We start from the raw sequence: 20311 nt of genomic DNA, 5'->3' as shown, positions 1-20311 counted from the left end.
GGATAAGAGGCGGTGGGGAGGCTCATAAGCCACCCAGGGGATGTCTACATAGCCCATGGCAGCGAACCTCCCCACCCAGGTCGACAGACTCGGGCTACAGGAGCTTGCGGTAGTGCTCTACAATAGCGGTGTAGACAGCGCTGTGAAGTTGGAGCTCGGGCTCTGAAGCCTAGGGATGGGGGCGGGCAGAGCTCCAGCCCAAGCCACAACTTCAAAGCGCTGCCCACACACCTATTTTTAGAGCGCTAAGGTGAGTCCTGCTATTCTGCGTCTGTCAACCCGGGCTGGGAGGCTCGCTGCTGCGCGCTGCGTGGGCAGGCAGCCTGGGCACCATGTTCTGCCCCACACACTGGAGCTCTTCCAAGTCCTGCAGAGAGACTCCTTAAAGGAGCTGGGATACCACCCCGTCTCTCCTCCCTAGCTTGGCCTGGAGCTGGCCTGGCTGTGCAGAGACCTTCACTGACCCGCTGTCTGCTCGGCTCCATGGAGCTTCTCTATCCGGGACACTTGCTGCTTCAGGGGTTTGCTCCTGTCCTTAGGTTCCACAGGTGACAAGAAGAGATTTGCCGTTCCGGATCAGACAACGGTCCAGCCAGTCCTGGGCCCAGCTTCTGGGAAAGGCCAGTGCCTGGTGCTTCACAGGAAAGCAGCCTGCACCCCCACCAAAAGGAATGCCCCCAGCTGAGGGCACAGAGCTATCCATGCCAGGATAGGGCCAGCCCTTCCTGCCACTCAGCAGCTTGAGAGATCATAGAATATCACAGTTGGAAGGGACCCCAGGAGGTCATCTAGTCCAACGCCCTGCTCAAAGCAGGACCCATCCCCAATTTTTGCCCCAGTTCCCTAAATGGCCCCCTCAAGGATTGAACTCACAACGCTGAGTTTAGCAGGCCAATGCTCAAACCACTGAGTTATTCCTCCCCCGGATGTGACTGCCTGGATCTCAGCATGTAGAACTACTAATGATATTACCACGGATGGAAGGATGAAAAGGATGGAGGCGCCAATCACCACGGGGCGTAAGGGCAGAGAGACTTCAGGGGAGGCTGGTGCCTGGTGACTGCGAGATGGAGGCAGGGGGGTTGGTGGCTGTGCAGAGGTGAGCAGCCAGGAAATAGGGATTGTAGAGCTGAGGGCTTTGGTGAGGAAGCTGCTGCTTGGTCGGGTGGAGAGGTGCACTGCACGGGGAGGGGACGGAGAGGAGCTGGTGGGCGGGTTGTTTGGGGTGCATGGAGGGCCGTGGGAGGGTGCTGGTAGAAGGGCGTGGGGTTAGTGGAGGGATGTGGGAAGGCGCTGGCGGAAGAGCCCTAGGGGGTGTGTGGAGGGATGTGGGAGGGCACTGGAGTATGGGCTGAATTGTCTGGGGAAGGACAGAGAAGGGCTATGCCCGTGGGAGGAGAGGGCTGCAGTGTCCATGGGACCAGTGGTGGGCGGTGCTCTGCCTGGTGCCTGTTGAGAGCACGTTTGGTGGCTGCTGCCTGTGGAGTCTATGCTGCTATAGCCGGGGCCAGAGCTAAAGAATTCACTAAAAAGGGAAAGGGTTCAGAGAGTCGTGTGCCGGGGGCAAGGCCTGGGGCAGCACAGCCCCACTGGGCTAGCACTTCCACACGGACAAAAGCCCAACTCCCCCCGCCAGCCCAAGACGCACGGCTCTCTCCCTTACCCTCTCAGTCAGTTCCCTCCGGTACATGGGCACGCACGGGCACACCCAGAGGGGACTGACTGACAGAACGCAGGGAGGCGGCTAGACAACACGGCTATCTGGCTGAGCAGCAATCGCTCATGTTTGACTAAATTTACAGAGCAAACATTTGGCTGAGAGAGACGCACACAGTGCAAGGCTGATCCAGGTGTGGCTGAGTGGGGGTGCAACGTAAGTGTGTGAGAGAAGGAGCAAGTGGGTGTAGGGGAAAGTTGTGTGAAACAGATGGGAAGTGTGTGTGAGTCACGGGCGACGGCCACTGCCAGTGCCCATGATATATGACACTTTGGGGACGGGGGTGAATCAGCCGCTTTCTGTACAATAGTCAGGATTGTTCTGGGCTGTTGACCGCTACAAGATAATTGTGAATCCCTAAACTCCCTGTTTTAAGTGGCCTGGAAAAAGCCCAGCTGTTCAGGACAATCCCAGCTGCGATAAATGTTCCTGCACTGGTAGGGCAGCACTTGCACCCTTAGTGATCCCACTCAGTTTTAATTTTTTTTTTTGCCAGGACTGTGACCCGTGGCGACCCTGCCCACTTTAAGTCCCCCTGAGCTAGGCCCGCCTAAGAGCTGCAGTGCAGCAGGGTGCCCCCCTCCTGCGGGAGGCTGCCCAGGCAGGAGGCAGCTGCTGTCTGTGCGCGTGGGTGAGCGGGCACTGGCCTCCGGCTGGCGGTGCTGACTGTGCCCGGGGTGCAGCTGGCAGGCAGGGGGCTGGTCCAAGCCCCGCTCAGTGCAGCGGGCATCAGGAGCGTGCCCTCAGCCTCACGTGGGTCTCAACACCGGGGCGCTGTCCGGGCCAGGGAGGGTCCCTGCGGCGGGGAGCGTTAGAGCCCTGGAGCAGGCGTTGCACGGGAGGGGAAGAGGGCGCCTCCTGCGCGGTCCTGCACATGTCCCCTCCGTGCCTGCTCCCGGACAGTCAGCGGCAGGGTGATCCCACCCACCGAGCCGGGGGGACCCTCGCTGGGAAGCCACCGGACAAATAACCCACCCCCGCACCAGCCTTCCCGAGACGGGACTTACAGGGCAGCCTCCTGCTCTGGCTGTGAGCTCCGGGTCCGGACATGGCCAGGGGCGGGCGGGCGCTGTCCGCTGCAGGCAGCCCAGGGCGCGCTCAGGGCTGGGCGGGGGCAGGGCGCGCTGCAGCCCGGGGCAGGCTGCTCATCCCTCCAGGCAGGGCCGGCAGCGCTCCAGCGGGGCTGGCCCGGCCGAGAGTGCAACTGGGGCTGCCTACCGGGCCGGGCTGGCTGGGGCTCGGCGGACTGTACCAACTGCGTGATCCGCAAAGGGGGTGGGAGTGCGGCTCGCACGGGCTGCGGGCTCCCGCTGGCTGTACCAAAGCCAGGCGCTGGAGCCTGGGGCGGGGGCTGCCTGCCAGGGAGCGCGCGGGCAATCGCCTGTGGCTGCAGGAGCAGCGGGGCGGGAAAGGGAGCAGGAGATGCTGAGGTCCCCGTTAGGGCGGCTGGGAAGCAGGTGCAGGCGGGACCCAAGACAGCAGCCTGCACCCTGCACCGGGCTGGAAGGGGGGTGTCTATGGCGAGCGTCTCAGCTCTGACCCTGCAAAGCCTCTGCCCCCTTCCAGGCACTGCAGCGCTGGCAGGCTGGCCCTGTTTGCACAGGATGGGTTCTGGCCAGGGACACAGTGTCCACCCTGAGCTGAGTGGCTCTGGCAGGCACTGGGGAACCCTGCAGTAAGGGGGCACCGTGAACCATGGCACTGGGAGTGGGGGGAGGACAGGTGACCTGCCCGGGAGACCCAGGGGAAGCCAGTCAGGGCCCTTTTCTCACCCCTCCCTGGGCCGCAGCATGGAGCTGGGGTTGCACTCAGCACTGCAGCCTGAGGCCTGCCAGCAAAGGGAGCCAAAGCAGTGCTGAACAGAGCTGGGAAAAGCCGGCATCCTTGCTGCACTTATGGCAGAAGGGGGTGCGGGGAGGATAGGATATCAGCTTCCCTCCATCCCAGTGCAACAGGCTGCAATTGCTGTGGAGAGAGCTCATATATTCAGAGCACAAGAACTGGCGCATCTGGAAAACTGCCTCTCCCTGCCTACTTGGTGCTAATGTTAATAATTAATGTCTTATGCTTCTCTATATGCACTGCACATATGATCATCAAGCAGGCAATGGGCTGCAGACTCCATTCTTATCATAACTGATTCCCTGCGTCTCCAGTACACAGATTCCCTTAGAGGCCTCTGTCAGCCTCATATCCAGCATGTTTTCCTCATTAGCTCTTTGGCTATCACTGAAACATGCTGGGCTTGATTCTACTCCTAATGGAGTCAATGGCAGAGCTCTCAGGAGCAGGGCCTCTATTTACTTCCTCCGTCTCCACAGAGTGACTCAGTCCCTCCGTAGTGCCAGTCCCTGCTCTGGACAGACAGGATCTGCTCACAGCCAGGATTCACAACTCCTCAGAGCATGATTTGCTCCCCCTCCTCTGCATGAAAGGGAGTTTCCCACAACCAGTGTCAGTCCCACCCAGCCAACTGCCTCAGAGGGTTTGCATCACCACATTATCAGACAAGTGGAGAGGTTGGACTTGTCTGCATCAGCTGTTCCTGACTTGGACACTGTTGCTTTGCTGCCCTCCTGAATTTGGCCCCTTGACATGGTAGTTGTAACAGAAACCCCTTGCCACCAATGGTAGTTAACCTGCTATGTTAGGAGGCTGGTTTGAGGGAGGGAGATGATTCACAGCTCATGCATGGAGGTTTATTTGTGCAGATCTGATGCCACTGGTTCCATCTGATGCAAGTTAAATTAATTCTGAGGTTTCAGTTTAGCCCACATGATTATTTATCCACATCCAAAACCCACCCCAGAGTTCCACATGACTATTTCTGTCCATAGCCTGGGGTCCGGATTAAAGAGCATTGGTAGGGGCACAGGACTGGAAGAGCAGAGGGACTGCAGGTCAATATTATGGGGTCCCAGTAGAGTGTTTGTGAGGGGCTCAAGGTTAGAATAACAGGGCCACTGCCGATCTGGATTGAGGTATATTGGTAATGTACAAAAACCTCTTGCACTGCCCCTATCAGTATTATGAGGGGTTTTAGCCAGTAGTATCACTTCCTCAAATTCCTGTCCCACACCTTCCTTTCTGATCTCCCTGATATACACTCTCAGCTATGGGAGCTAGAGGCCAGGGCCAGGGCCTGGGCCTCAGACCAGATCTCTGCTATAGTACATCTCTTTTTCTAAATTGGCACCAGTCACTAACGTGAGATTTAAGGCCAGATTCTGCTACCCTGATTCACAGTGAGTAGTCCTTGATTGATTTTCATTAGATTTTCATTAGAGCTAATTGAAGACTAAGATACTACTCAGTGGGAATACCAGAGGCATAATCTGGCAAATAATAAATAACAACACAACAAACATGCACCCCTCTGCTGTCTCACTCTTTACTGTTTCCATGGCAAAGAGTAAATTAATTCTTAGAATTAAGCAACATCACCCCCTGCATGTAGCATACATTGAAGCATCCTGGCATTTTACCATAGGGCCCCACTGCCTGTTGAGTATCAGTTTTACTCAAATTAAGTTAATGTAACCCAGCCCTGTAAGTTCCAGCTTGGTCCCCTCTGCTCTTGGCCATGAATGCCTGGCCTGGGGAGAAAGGAGAGAGGCAGAGGTGGAATCGCGCTACACAGCAATCCATCAGGAATGGACACAAGGGGCCAACAGCATGTAGCCCTGCTCAGGTGGAATCTTACTTCTCTCTGACAGATACCTGAAGGGCCTGGCTCTTTTCTTTACACCAGCATCACTTGCGGGGCCAATCAAATCTCCTTGAATTGAACTGTCTCTCTCCAGGTCATCACAGTAACTAGTGCCCAGAATTACTAAGATGACATCATAGTCACAGGTCAGCTGCGAGCCCTCATTGCAAACCTAGGGGGAAAATGGCTCTTCCATCACCATGGCACAAAGTTCAGTTCCTGCCAGAGCTCCTGAGGCAAGCTGGTAATCTGAGCACTCTGATCATCAGAATAAAATGCAACGTGACTTGTTCCTCCTGCATTTCCTGCTCAGGTTTCTTTCTTCTATTATAGATTTGCAGAAAACAGGAGGTTACTCAGGTCCCTGACCACTGGGACAGGGTGGGAGGATTATGGAATAAATCAGCTGCCAAGTGAAAGGTGAACAAGCCCCAGCCAGGCACTGAATCATAAAGCAGTGAAAATAGATCTTATTCTTTACAAGCACCATGTGTAAGAGGCTGTACGTGAGATGCGGCTTGATTTGTTCACTAAGTTGCAGGAGTAAAGATGGAAATTGGCTTTTTGCCATGGACGTCCAGGGTTTCTTTCCTAACAAATTACAGCTGAGCCAGAGTGCAGCCCATCCAGGCTGAAATGCCATCTCTAATCCCTGCAATCTTGCAGTTCCCTTAAAGGGAGATTTTGGTCCAGGATAGATGGGATCCTGAACAGCTCCCATCTATTGAAGAAATATGGCTGCTGTGGAAGTGAACGTGTCTCACGTGGAGCTAGGAAGCTTGGAGGAGAAGCACAGAGACAATGGCAGGGCTGGAGATGGTGGATGATTCCAGGTCCATTAATGCGGCTTCTGAGGCAATGTCAGTGATGTGATGGGAGGTTATACAATGGGGTAAATTAGGCTGTCTCCTGTTTATGCTGCTTCATTAGATGGATGCACCACTCTGACCTGTTCAAACCCCAATGCAAGTCTCCTGCTAAAGTTTCAGAGCAGTTAGCTCCTGTCTTGGGGCAGGTGATAATCACTGCACAGATACATCACTGGCCTAGTTAGTGTTTGCCAGAACTGAGGAGGAGGCTCATAGCAGGAAGTAGCATCTTTATTGTCTTCCCCCCGACCCCGCTCTTCTGCTGGCAGCAAAATGTGCCTAAAGCGTAGATGTTTTGGGACTTGGGGCTCAGCTAACAGAAAGTTGTTGAACTAGGCATCTCAACTGCCCCTGAAATGCTGTCCCATGCATCTCCGCCAAGGAGCCACCTCGCACTCCACAGTTAACATCTGCCCCTGGTGGGTGTGAAGTGGAGAAAGGGAAATGTTTTTACCCTCGTGAGAACTTTGTTTTCTATGACTCTGACCAGCTGCTTTATTTGGGGTCCAAACAGTAAGGAATACGGCCACCAGAGCAAAGGACACTTTGACTTGTCAGTAGAGCTCTGCAGAGAACGGAAATTCCGTTTCATGGAGGATTTTGAGATTTCTAATTTTTTTTTCTGAACAAAATTTGAAATCCTCTGCAAAAGAGAATTCCAAAACAGTTTCATTTCAAATCAAAATGTTTCATTTTGACTTTATTTTATAGTATGACAATAATTCTAATATAGAATATAAAACAAATTAAAAAAATTAAAAGGAAAGGTTATTTCAAAAAGAAAAATCAAAATGTTTCATTCTGAAAATGTTGAAGTGGGAGTGTTTCAACACTATCTGAACTATTTCCCTCTCCTCCCCCCCACCCATTTTATTTTCCTAAATGAAATTTCAGCAAAATCAAAACAATTTCATGAAGCGTTTCATTTTTGCTGGAATTGCATTTTCAGCTGGAAAACTGTTCCAGCCAGGTTCTTCTTACCTGCTCTACTTGTCAAGTTTTCCCCACCGTCACCTGGCCATAGCCCACATCCCTCAAACCAGAGGCCATTCTGTCTGGTCTAACTGTACTCCTAAGTCACTTGGATACATCTGAAAATGCCCTCCACCCCCAATGATAAGTCTTCCTTACTGCTGGATTTCCCATCTTGTGTGTGTCTTTTAGGCTTGGGGCAGGAACTGTCTCTATATTAGGGTGTTGGTACAATGCTAAGCCCACTGTTGGTGTTAAACAAATAAATCAAGGCTAATGACTAGCCAGAGCCCTGACATTCAGGAGCTTTTATTTCCCCCTTGTTTTCACATCAGCATGAACATTCAGTTCACATTTTTAAAGTGTGAATTCAGCACCAACTACCCCAGGATGGGTGTAATCTTTGTTCTGCATGAATGGCCCACAGGGGTAAGAAATGAGTTCTGTGTCCATGGCCCCTTCACACCTTAGCCTCTCCTCTGCTGAGAGCACCAGCCTATGCCATAGTGGAGGATGGATTTTGTGATGTAGGCAGCTGCCCAGAGCCACCAAGTCCCTTCACTCAGGGGCCATCATCAACCACCAGATGGCAGGTTTCAGGGTAACAGCCGGGTTAGTCTGTATTCGCAAAAAGAAAAGGAGTACTTGTGGCACCTTAGAGACTAACCAATTTATTTGAGCATGAGCTTTCGTGAGCTACAGGCAGTGACTTCTCAGGGCTAGCGAGGAACTGATGGTCTATACAAAAAGGGCTGATTTCCTCAATCCCTGAGCCACCTAGTCCATCTCAGTTAAACCCATTATTACTGTAGCACCTGCGGCCTTTGTCATGGACCAGGAGCCCATTGTTCCAGCTGCTGTACAAACACAGAACAAAAAGACAGTCCTTGCCCTGGGTACACTAATCCTTTCATTTTAAACATTCAAAGAGCTGAAACGCAGAGAGGACGGTCTGTGAGCACAGCCACTGGTGGTCTATTTAGTCCATTATCCTGCCTGTATACTCGATGTCCCTGACCAACTCTGCAATGCTGCATATCAGGACAGATAGGGATTTCCCCCTACCCCTTGCCGACCAATCCCTCTACACTGTGAAGCATGAGAGTTCATCACTGCTGTGCCTTTGTACATACCTGCTTTACAGTGCTCTGCCCACATCACTTTCACGAACAGTCAGACACCAGACATGGTCCCCTGGACACTATCATAATCACTAAGGAGAGGAAACTCAGAGCCAGATTCCCAAATGGATGGTGGGGGACCCCTTGATTCCTTCATAACCCTCCTCATCAGCTAGTTCCACTCAGCTGTGGAGTCTGCACTGCGAGCATTTGCCCTTCCTTTGCCCCAGCTATCGTTAAAAGCATCAGAAAATGCTCCACAAATTCTCGAAGTGGTTGATCCAGAGATCCCACAAACAAAGCAGGAACTTCAATCCCTTCTTGACTGCCCATCTACCGAACAGGACAGTGCCCCATGGCCTGAGGTGCAGGGACCCAGTGCCAACACCTCCGAGCTTTACGCAGCATGTTAGCAAGGCAACTTTCACAGATGAGATCAGAGCTGCTGATTTGTTTATCTTGAAAGGACATATCTAAAGCAAAGCCAGGTCCCCCTCAAACCCAAACCTGCAGAATTCAGCCTTTGTGCCGCAGCGCCTCTCTCTTCTATGCCGTACTGATTAATCATACACTTTGACCCCACTGAAAGGCGAGAGGAGGCAGAGAGAGTTGGGAGAAAAGAGGGGGAGCTTCGAACAGGGAAATGCCAGCAGCAGTTTCAAACAGAGCAGTATTGCTAGATGCATACACAGGTACACGTGCCTGCCGGCACACACAAACATACACCCATGGGATACATACGCACGCTGGTAAAGCACTTTTCAATACAGCAGTGTTTTACACACAGAGACATGCTACTAATACGCTGACATGGAGGCAGATGCATTGCTGGATATATATACCCATTTTAAAACACATGCATACACATATAGAGGTCAATCCACACTCACACCCATGTCCACATACAACAGTGCCTTCAACCCAGCAGCATTGCAGGGACACATACTCACACACACACAGGTCCACCACCCCCAGGAGTAACAGGGACAGTAGCAATAGTAACAATCTTTGTTCAGCTAGCCATCCTGGTATTAAAAGGAGAAGCTAGCACTCTCCTTGTACTGTATATTTAATCACGGGCTCTGTGTTTCCAGCCCCATTGGGGCAGCTCCACTCTCTTGGAGATCAATCTACTGAAAGGCACATGCAGTTTCAGCTTTCCTGCCTTGTGTTCTCTCTCTCTTTGGCAGGTTTCCCTCCTTTCCCTCATGTTCTTTGCATCCCAGGCTTGATTTCACCTGCCTGCTTTCTGGGCACTGATTTGATATTTGTAGAAACTGGAGATGGAGAAGGCCTATTCTCTCTACTCTCTCCTGGGGTGGGGGAAGGTGCAAGATTGTTCTCTGCCAGTAGATTTGTTAGTTCATTGTTAAATGCCCCAAGTGATGAGACTCACAGCCTTTGCTCTGGTACCTGTTCTAATCCAGTGGTTCTCAACCAGGGATCTGGGGGGGGGGCACGAGCAGGTTTCAGGGGGGTCACCAAGCAGGGCCAGCATTAGACTTGCTGGGGCCCAGGGCAGAAAGATGAAGCCCCACCGCATGGGGCTGAAGTCCGGGGCCCTGAGCCCCGCCACCTGGGGCTGCAGCCAAAGTCTGAGCAATGTAGCTTCACAGGGGCTGAGAACTGCTGTTCTAATCATTCCCCTTGACAGGAAGCTTGCCTCGGATATTCAGACTACACTGTCCTTTTCTGAATTTCATCCCACTCATCTCAGGTGCACCCCCTGTGTATAACACTGAATCATCTCACAGTTTGTTTAGCTCTTCTTACCTCTCCCAGAAATCAGCCCCTCCAGCCCCTAAATGCCCTTCTATCAAGTAGTGAGAAGCCCAGAACTGGACATGATATTCCAGGTGTGCTTACACAGGAGCTGTAGAGAGGTCTGTAGGACAGTTCCTCGCCAGTCTCTACTGGACTTAGAGCTCCCTGTGTCAGATCACTCCAGGTAGCTGGTGCTGGTTAGGGTCAGCAAGTCACAACGTCACAGCTGGAGTCATCTACACTCTAGATCAGTGATACTCAGACTGTGGCTCACGAGACCAAGTGGCTCTTTAATGAGTCTCCTGGGGCTCTTTGCAGGACATGATATTAAAACACTCTGTTATTAACCAGTCAGGATACTTCTATTATGTTATTAACCAATTAAGTTATCAACTTGCACTAAGTTATTAGCTTATTTGCTGTGGTGAATATATACACACACACACACACACACTATTTCCCATCATATTGTTTAATACAAATAGAACTATAGTAAATGAAGCAATGAATTCACACTACTGTGGCTCTTTTGGGTAATCTGGCTCCTGAACAACTGAGGAGTATCACTGCTCTATAGACACAAAGAAATCAGGCCAGGAGCTCTGGAAGCTCAGAATGCCCCAGTCTGCTGGGAGTAGGCCTACAAGGCACAACGCTCAGGTCTGTGAACTTGACTCTCACTTTAGACCCACTCTACGCTGTGGCCCTAGTCACCAGCTGAGGAGAAACAATCACACACCCAGGTTAGTTTGCTGCTTCTTTCTTCAGAGCCCTGTTTATATCACCTTCACAAAGAAAGTAAGGGGGGAGGGGAAAGGTGTGCAAAAAATAATACAAACATCAGCCTAGTCAGCATTCAGACTGGGGTCCTCTGAGCTTCAGTAGCTACCAGGGAGGATCCTTTCCAACCCCTGCAGGTTCCTCAGGGCCAACCAGCCAGCTCTGGTTACTAAAGAAAACATCAGTCCTAGCCACCCCCTTCTTCATGGGTTGAGTTCTCCTTTATGTTGTCCGGCCAATGTCCTTTATGTTGTGTGGGCCAATCATGAGATGCTGATCAGCTGTGTCAACTGCTTCCCAGCACCTGCCTGCTGGTCTTCTCTCTGGGACAGGGTTTGTACTCTTTTTTCCCTGCCCCCCTGAGACTATTAAAGGGGCAGATTGCTCTGTTATACACACTTTTACTTCCCTTCCCTCAAATCTATTCGTCTTTATTATGAATTATTACTATCACAAATACTGGCTCAGGAGAGAGGACACCAGAAACATTCTGTATGTAATAAATCCAAAGCCGGTTCCTTTCACATTTCCCCAACTTTTCTCACCATGAGGACAGCTCTCCGCAGCAATATCCAGAGCAGCTCTCTACAGCAATATCCAGAGCCCCAGGTATTGTGCCAGGAATCATGAGAGCTCCTGATATTTATTTATTTATTCTTAATAATACTTAAATTTGCACTGCTACTGTCCCTTTCATCTCAGGATCTCAGTGGCTTTATAAACATTAATTAACAAAGCCTCAGGACTATTCTCATTTTATGGGTGAGGAAACGAAGGCACAGACTGACTTTCTCAAGGTCACACAGTGAGCTGATGGTAGATTGGGAGTGGACCCCAGGAGTCCTGACTGCCAGTCCCCTTCCCTGAACGTTTGCTGTGCTGTTCCACTTCTTGGTTTCCTATGTTAAATTGGAAATTCTCCTATCTCGGGAAGATAGAATCCCTCACTATTGATGTTACACCCTTCTCTTTATTCTTCCCACAGTGTGCATTACCCCCCACCCCATCTGCAACTCCCCAGCAGGCCCTGTCACCCTCAATATTGACATGTGCTTTCTGGTGTCACAGATAAATGAGGTCACAGCCTCTGTCTGAATTGACATCACCTCAAGACCTCAGACCCTAGGGAGGACCAGTGGCATTTCAGAGAGAGAGAGCTCCCAGGTACCTCTCAGCTATCTTGCCTGTCTGCCACAGAACCTCCCATCAAAGCCCTTATAGAACAATCCCTGAATGACAATGAAGGCCCCAGGGAAGAAGAAAGCCCTCATTCACCAGGTACAGTCAGTCCTTCTTCAGACCCTGTGATGAGTTGTAGTGATCCTCCTCCCTGAACCTCTGAAACTGGCAAAGGGATTGAATTGGTTGGGGGGAGAGAGAATTTGCCCTTAGACTAGAATGATATAGACTGTGAGGCCTTTGGGGCTGGGACCTGGTTTTCCTACATGTTCTGTATAATGCGGAGCACCTTGGTGGGGCTCAACCACTAAAGCAATAACAAACATATCCAGTGGGGAAAGTCCCAGCAAGGCCATGGATTTAAAGAAGTCGAAAGTGATGCTGAACACATACTAGGGTTATCCAGCAGTGGCCTTTTAAATGTGGCACTGACTCATAGGCTCAGAGACATTAGAGATAAGAAAAAGACCTATCAGGTCCCATCTAGACTCTGGTCCCCCAGAGGACAGGGCAGGATTGTCCCCTACAATGCATTTGCTAGTGCTTTGTCCACTCTAGTTTTAAATCTATTGCCTCAAGTGTGCCTGGTCTTTCCCTTTCACAGACTGAAGATGAGGAGACTGGAGCATGTCAGCTGAGTGACATGGAACAAGAGAAGAACCATCTAAAGACAGTAAGGAGCCACCCTGTTTTTTTAAAAAGAAAAGGAGTACTTGTGGCACCTTAGAGACTAACCAATTTATTTGAGCATAAGCTTTCGTGAGCTACAGCTCACTTCTTCGGATGCAGCATGTTTTTTTACACATTTTTTTACACGTACCAGCCCCTGGTAGCTAGGTGTCGCCCTCACTATGAGGCAGTGGACACTGTAAAACTGGACAGTAGTGTGGGGTCTGTGCATGTCAGGCACCTTGTTCCCTACCCCTCTGCAGGCCGAACTGTAGTGCATGGACTCTTCCAGTAGTTGTGTGTTTGTTCGTCTCAAACTCTCCCTGGTTCTTGGCTGGAATTTAAAGGGAGGGCAATGGTGTGCATGTCAACATCTCAGTGTCTCTTTCTTCTATGGGCCAAGGGCCCAGAAGGGATGCACAACTGGGGATCTGTCTGACAGGCTGGCCCAAGGGGCTGGAAAGGATGTGACTGGCCTGTAGCTTCTGCTTCCTTCTCTGGCTGTGACAACCTCATGAGATCAGGGAAGGCAATAAAGTATTTCAGCCTTTCATTCCCATTGTACCCAATCTGGCAGATACTCAAGAAGCTGTCACTGCTGAAGCTGCTGAAGAACGCTGATCACAGGATCCTCCGGCTACGTTCATTAGCTGTCAGCTACTGGAAGTCACTGGCATTCCAGGAGCCTCCCACCCTCACTGCTGCCCCCTCTGGGTGAGTCACTGTATAATGGAATCCCAGGCTCTTTGTGTCCCTGTGACTCCGTCTAATGGGCACGATACATGAACCTGAGGATCGTTACATGATGGTGAGCTTTGTGAGAGTACATTGTGAGATGGGGAGTCTTTGCAGGCTGGGCCAGGAAGTGTGACTGGGGGCATGGGGAAAGCGAAAGGTGGCAGATGGTGAAATTAGCTCATTCAGAATATTTTAGGCCACCTCTCAGCCATGATTCCATGGGGCCACAGACAGTCTGATTTCTGCTGCCAAATGCCTGATTTAAAAAGGGGGAAGTGGTGTCATGCCCAGATTTCTCCAAGAGGCTAGTGCTGGAGGGCTGGAGTCATCAGCGAAGGTACTAGAGGAGATATGACCTATAGTAAGTGGAATAGAGGAATTTCAAATCAAAGAAGGCAATTTTGAGCTGTATCCTGTAACGACCCTAAGGCAAGAGAGCTGCCTGGAGGTGGGAGAGATACGCTTGTACTTTGTATGCTTGGCAAGGGCAGCAGCAGCAGCAGCCCATCCTTCACAGGCTGGAGTCTGGAGAGCTGGGTAGTGGACAAGGGAGGTACAATTGTTGAAGCAGGATGAGATGACAGTCGGGAGGAGGCTGGGAGTCAGACTGTCCCAAGTGCTAATCCTGGCTCTGCCACTGATTCAGGGGGTGGCCTTGGGCTATTTCCCCTTCTAAATCAGGCACTCCGAAACAGAATGATCTGGACAAACAGGAGAAATGGTCTGAAGTAAATAGGATGAAATTCAACAGGGACAAATGCAAAGTACTCCACATAGGAAGAAACAATCAGTATACAAAATGGGAAATGACTGCCTAGGAAGGAGTACTGTGGAATGGGATCTGGGGATCATAGTGGATCCCAAGCTAAATATGAGTCAACAGTGTAACTGTGTTTCAAAAAAACCAAATTTCATTCTGGGATGTATTAGCAGGTGTTGTAAGCAAGACCCAAAAAGTAATTCTTCTGCTCTACTTCACACTGATTAGGCCTCAGCTGGAGTATTGTGTCCAGTTCTGGGTGCCACATGTTAGGAAAGATGTGGACAATCTGGAGAAAATCCAGAGAAGAGCAACAAAAAGGATTAAAGGTCTAGAAAACATGACCTCTGAGGGAAGATTGAAAAAATTGGGTTTATTTAGTTTGGAGAAGAGAAGACTGAGAGGGGACATGGTAACTGTTTTCAAGTTGTTAAAAGGTTGTTACAAGGAAGAGGGAGAAAAATTGTTCTCCTTCACCTCTGAGGATAGGACAAGAAGCAATGGGCTTAAATTGCAGCAAGGGTGGTTTAGGTTGGACATTAGGAAAAACTTCCTAATTGTCAGGGTGGTTAAGCACTGGAATAAATTGCCTAGAGAGGTTGCGGAATCTCCATCATTGGAGATTTATAAGAGCAGATTAGACAAACACCTGTCAGGGATGGTCTAAATCAGTGGTTCTCAACCAGGGATCTGGGGTCCCCTGGGGGGCTGCGAGCAGGTTTCAGGGGGTCCGTCAAGCAGGGCCACTGGGGCCCAGGGCAGAAAGTGGAAGCCCCACTGCATGGGGTAAAGCCTGAGGCCCTGAGCCCCACCACCTGGGGCTGAAGCCAAAGCCTGAGCATCTTAGCTTCATGGGGCTACCTGTGGTATGGGGCCACAAGCAATTTCCCTGTTTGCTGCTCCCTAACGCTGGCCCTGGCTTTTATAGGCAGAAAATCAGTAGTTGGGCAACAGATGGGCCATGGAGGTTTTATAGCATGCTGAGAGGGGCCTCCGAAAGAAAAAGGTTGAGAACCTCTGGTCTAGATAATACTTAGTCCTGCCACGAGTGCAGAGACTGACTAGATGACCTCCCGAGGTCCCTTCCAGGCCTACAATTCAATTGTCTAGTCATTTCAGCTCTCTGTCTCAGTATCGCTGTCTGTCAAAGGAAGATCATATGAGTTCTCTCCCGGACTCATGGGGTGCTGTGAGCCAGATTAATTAGTTAATTTCTGTCCATTGCTCTGAACACAGAAAGCATGATGAAAATGCCACGTATTTGAAATAATGGAGGTACGTGAGGGCAGTCACAGCCCGGATCACCATGATCATCTCTAAAACATTGTTTTCCTTTCACTCACGTCATTGTTTCCACCTCAACCCTTTGTCCGGGCACGTAAGAGGCAACACACCAAAGTAGCCAGGTCCCTCACTCCAGCCATCTAGCAGGACCACATCCTTCTTTCTTTGCAGTAGCTCCTTTTCAATGCTTGCACCTTGCCCTCTGTCTCTGAGCCACTCAGACTCTTCCTCCTCCTCCTTTTTGTATTGGGGAGGGGGATGTCTTGTGTGAATGGCCCCTGCATGTTTCCTTTTGGCTTCTCTCACTCCTGCACCTTATTGCCAGAATGATCGTTACCATTCCCTGTGGGCTGCATGCTCAGTCAAAAGGCTTGTCTCTGTGGCCAGTTCCAGGACAGCTGGGTTAAGAGGACTGTTTTATAAGCTGTTTTGGAATCTGCAGTTGACTGGAATGGAAAACAATCGTGTTTCGTTTTGGATTTTGTTTTAGGACAAGTGTCTCCTCCAAGGACCCAGACAAGCCTCAAACAGATGCTGGTGCTAATCCTGTCACCGATCCTGAGGACATGGATATAGATGCTGCAGCTGTGCAGAGTAACCTTGAGCTGCCCTTGAAAACCCAGCCTCCTGATCTACATCAGAAGTGCTGGTTCGAAGGCCTGCCCAAGCGGCTCCACGTACCAGCTCCCAAAGTGCTCTGTAGACCTGCGACCCAGCGATGGATCAAACCCTGCTGCACTCGGTCCTGTGGCGAGACTCTGGAGCACACTCTCACCATCCAGTACCAGGAGTGACAGTGTCTACTCCCTGTAAGCTTCCTGGTGCTGGCTTTCGACTGAAGAGAAAATCTCTGGCATCCCCCTGTAATTTTCTCTCCTAGACATTGAGTCACTGCGACTTTCTCTCCCCTAGCCAGGCTGGATCCTTCTAAACCCTGCCAATGGCCAGAGGTGCTTCCCACCCCCACCTTGATGGCCCTGAGAAGCTGGAGATTGAATGAGGGACCTAACCTGGAAACATCTATGTAGCAGCAAAACAAGCGGCAGGGGGACTAGCATGCAGGGCCCCCTCTTCTATAGGTTCTTATACCCCACTCCTCACCACAGTATTGAAGCACCTAGAATTTTCACTCCCCCAGCCATGGTGCCAGAGGGATTTGAACCCAGCCATGCTAGCAATACAAGCAAGAGCCTGAGCCCCGAAGCCACTTTTAATACTTTCCTGTTTTCCTTCCATAGCTAGGCACTCTTGTCTCAGCCACTCAGCACAGACGGGGCAGGACAAATTGGGTTAATCCAGTGCAGAGCTTGTAGGTGTCTCCATGAATTCTTTGATGAGGTTATTCCCAATAACAGCAGTGCCTGATCCAGGTCACCAGTTGGTCCTATTCTTAACTGAGTATTCATTATATATGATAACTGCTTTCAACTTTTTGATAGCTGCTTTCAACTACCTGAGAGGTGGTTCCAAAGAGGATGGTTCTAGACTATTCTAAGTGGTAGAAGAGGACAGGACAAGGAGTAATGGTCTCAAGTTGCAGTGGGGGAGGTGTAGGTTGAATATTAGGAAAAACTCTTTCAATAGGAGGGTGGTAAAACACTGGAATGCGTTACCTAGGGAGGTGGTGGAATCTCCTTCCTTAGAGGTTTTTAAGGTCAGGCTTGACAAAGCCCTGGCTGGGATGACTTAGTTGGGGATTGGTCCTGCTCTGAGCAGGGGGTTGGACTAGATGACCTCCTGAGGTCCCTTCCAACCCTGATATTCTATGATTCTATGAACCGTACATACACAGGGCACTTTGCCAGTCTAGTAAAGACGATCCCTGCCGTGAAGGGCTCACATTCAAAGTCTGTTCTCCTTGATTGTGGGTAACACATCGCGCCTAACATAATACATTCCCTCCCCATGGAGGAGGTCACCACTCATTAACAGGACCTTCCCCCCTTTGATGAAGTCCCATCATTCCCATCGACACTAATAGGATTATGACGTATATAATTATCATCCACATTAGCTCAGCCCCAGCATGAAGCATGCAGATTCCAGGGCAGATAAACAGCTACCCTCTTGCTGTGGGTTGGTGTTTCAGCCTCGAGAAGCCCCAATCACTGCACTCGATGATACTTCTCTCTAGAGAAACAGCACTGATGTTTGTTTTCCTTTCAGGGCTTGCAGATGTTCTGAGCTGGGCAGAGACTGAAATGAGGTTTCAAGAAAAAGATCAGCTGAGTGATGCACTGATCCATAATTCTACAAATAAAGGGAATAATCTGCATCCTTCAGACACGAAATGTGTCTCTGGCATGTGTCAAAGTTGGAGCCGATTGGATTGAGTTTGCCAAAGGTGGCCAAAGCTGTAGTTTCCACCTCACTTGCATTCACAGCAATGCAGATCTCTGAAGAGTGGGCTGCAATGGACACTCTGGTTATTGAGGATACTTGCATGTGGACAAGGAATTTGATTTTGCCTCTTTTGTACAATCACTTGAACATCTACTCACTATAATAGGTCACTTTAATCCCCATTGTAACTTTATAACTCCACTAAAGTCAATGGCATTATTTCAGGGATGGATTTAGCTCATTATGCTACCTTTAAATGAAACCCAAAGAGGAGCTCAATAGTTTACCAGCAAATGAGTTCCTTCTCCTAAACGAACAGTCCTAGCAGAAGGTCATTTTTATGATCTCCATCCATGGAGGGTTCTTCTGTCTGGGTCAGGAGGAAGGGCATTTCCTGGGACATCCTTGGCCCAAAAAGCTTTCATTTCCCCTAATCCACAGATCCAGGAGGGAATAGAAAACGACACAATCCTGTGCCCATCTTCAACTTCCAGAAGGCCTTGACACTGGTCACAGGCAGGGTTAATGTGGTTATAGTAACAAGTGAAACATACAGCAATGTGATGTCACAGAGGCTGACCTGTGACACTTCCAGACCATGAAGTGATGTCATCAAAGTGGGCAGGAAAGAGCTCGTGTGGGCAAAGATTAGATTCTGCTCTCATTTCCACCAGTGTAACTGGAAAGTGACCCCCACTCACATCAATAGAGCCTAATGTAAGCAAGAGCAGATGCAGAAGCAGGCCCTAGATATGCAAAATGGTGTGTAATCCCCCAACACACGCAGGTTAGGGTGATGGAAACAACTGTGGGCAGGTTTAGCATGGGAAGATTTATTTCTGTGATAACAGCTAAGGCCTTGATCCTGCGAAGACTTTAAACACATGTGCTTAACGTCATTTACTTCAATTAAGTTAATGGAACTACTTACAGTGCACAAAGTTAAGCATGTGCACAAGTTTTTTCAGAATTGGGACCTAACCCACAGGTCTCCAGGAAAAATCACCTAGACCCTGAGAGATCACTGAGTTATGAATATATGAATTATGAATCATTATGAATGATTGTGTATAAAACTTGGGGTGCTAAAGAATCATTTTTAACAAATAAATACATAATCAGTTTGTTATTGTAGAGTTGCTTATAAGGGCTGGGCTGCACACACTGGTTTATTATTATTATTTGTTTGTTTGTTTGTATTGAGTTAGCTCCTGGGGACCCCAGCCATGGATCAGGGCCCCATTGTGCTAGGCTCTGTACAAAGAAGTGGTCCCTGCCCAAAGAGTTTAGAATCTAAGTTTAAGACAAGAGACAACAGGTGAATGTGATAAACAGGGTGAGCCCAAGGAAACAATGCAACAGTACTGGTCAGCATGATTAACAGTGGTCACAGCTGCCTAGCCCATGCTATTGGCATCAAGGGAAAGCAAAAGTTTGTTACTGTAGGTTGCTTATGAGTGCAGACCCACTTCCATTGTTTTTGTTTTACATAAACATTTGCAGAGGCTTTTAAAACAGTGACAATCTCCATAGAAAACGGGCACTTGCATTTCCTCAACTTTCTAATCCCTTTCAACATTAAACATATGAGAAGAGGCCAGCAGGTGGCGCTAGGACTTTACATTGCAATTCAATTCAATTGGCGTGGTAATTGTGTGGCCAAGAGTGGCCAAGCCTAAGGAAAAAAGACAAGCCACCTCAGGTGGAGGTTGGAGTGGGCACCACCTGCACAGGCTGGGTCACACAGTGTGTTTGGAGTTTGATCCTTGTGTCCATTGGTCATTCTAGATCAGGTGGCAGGTTATCAGCCCGGATGGTTTTTCTAGTAGGGTCTGACCTGAAGTTTGTTGAAGTCAGTAGACTCCCTTTGGATCGGGCCCTTAGTCTCCTATACCCCTTGCCACCTCCATGCTTCAATCACTGCTCCTCCCTCTAGCTCCCTTTCCTGCCTCTGGCTTTGCTGCCCTGTATACTTAACTGAGAACCTCACATGGCAGTTCCCTGCTGCTGCGGAGTGTTCGGATTTCTTCGGTTCATAATTATTACTGTTTCTATGTATTTGTATTGCAGTACAACCAAGGAGCTGCAAACATGGGCCAGAATCCCATTGTGCTTGGTGCTGTACAAGCACAGTACAAAAAGTCCATGCCCCAAAGAGCTTATAATATAAGACTAAAATGAGAGCCATCAGATGGATACAGACAGACAGGGCAGTACGGACAATGAGACCTACAATACTGGTCAGCATGGCAGGCAGTGGTCTCGGCACACCAGCACCCTAACTTTTGTCAAATATGTTGTATGCATCAGGGCAAATGAGAGTTTTAAGGAAAGATCTGAAGGAGGACAGAAGTGGTTTTGCACATGTTTACAGGGAGCTCCTCTTCTCCTTTCATACAACAGTTG

At 49.7% G+C, this 20311-nt stretch overlaps 2 protein-coding genes across 3 annotated transcripts in view; both read right to left on the bottom strand.

Annotated features, from left to right (window-relative positions):
- The window catches only part of SYS1 (SYS1 golgi trafficking protein), a 48803-nt gene that overhangs the window by 6786 nt on the left and 21706 nt on the right, over window positions 1-20311 (bottom strand). The window lies entirely within an intron of this gene.
- Window positions 1-20311, bottom strand: part of DBNDD2 (dysbindin domain containing 2) — a 55489-nt gene that overhangs the window by 15482 nt on the left and 19696 nt on the right. Inside the window, exon 1 of one of the 2 annotated variants that reach the window (XM_073309688.2) lies at window positions 2725-2958. The exons of the other annotated variant lie outside the window; for it this stretch is intronic. Within the exon in view, the coding sequence (XP_073165789.1) occupies window positions 2725-2767 (43 nt within the window). The 5' untranslated portion in view covers window positions 2768-2958. Of the gene's footprint in view, window positions 1-2724; window positions 2959-20311 lie in introns of those variants that run through there. 2 annotated transcript variants of the gene reach the window in all.

Source organism: Lepidochelys kempii, chromosome 13 (assembly GCF_965140285.1).
Source record: "Lepidochelys kempii isolate rLepKem1 chromosome 13, rLepKem1.hap1, whole genome shotgun sequence".
In the NCBI taxonomy this organism is placed as follows: domain Eukaryota; kingdom Metazoa; phylum Chordata; order Testudines; family Cheloniidae; genus Lepidochelys; species Lepidochelys kempii.
This window is presented reverse-complemented; position numbering and strand designations above follow the sequence as displayed.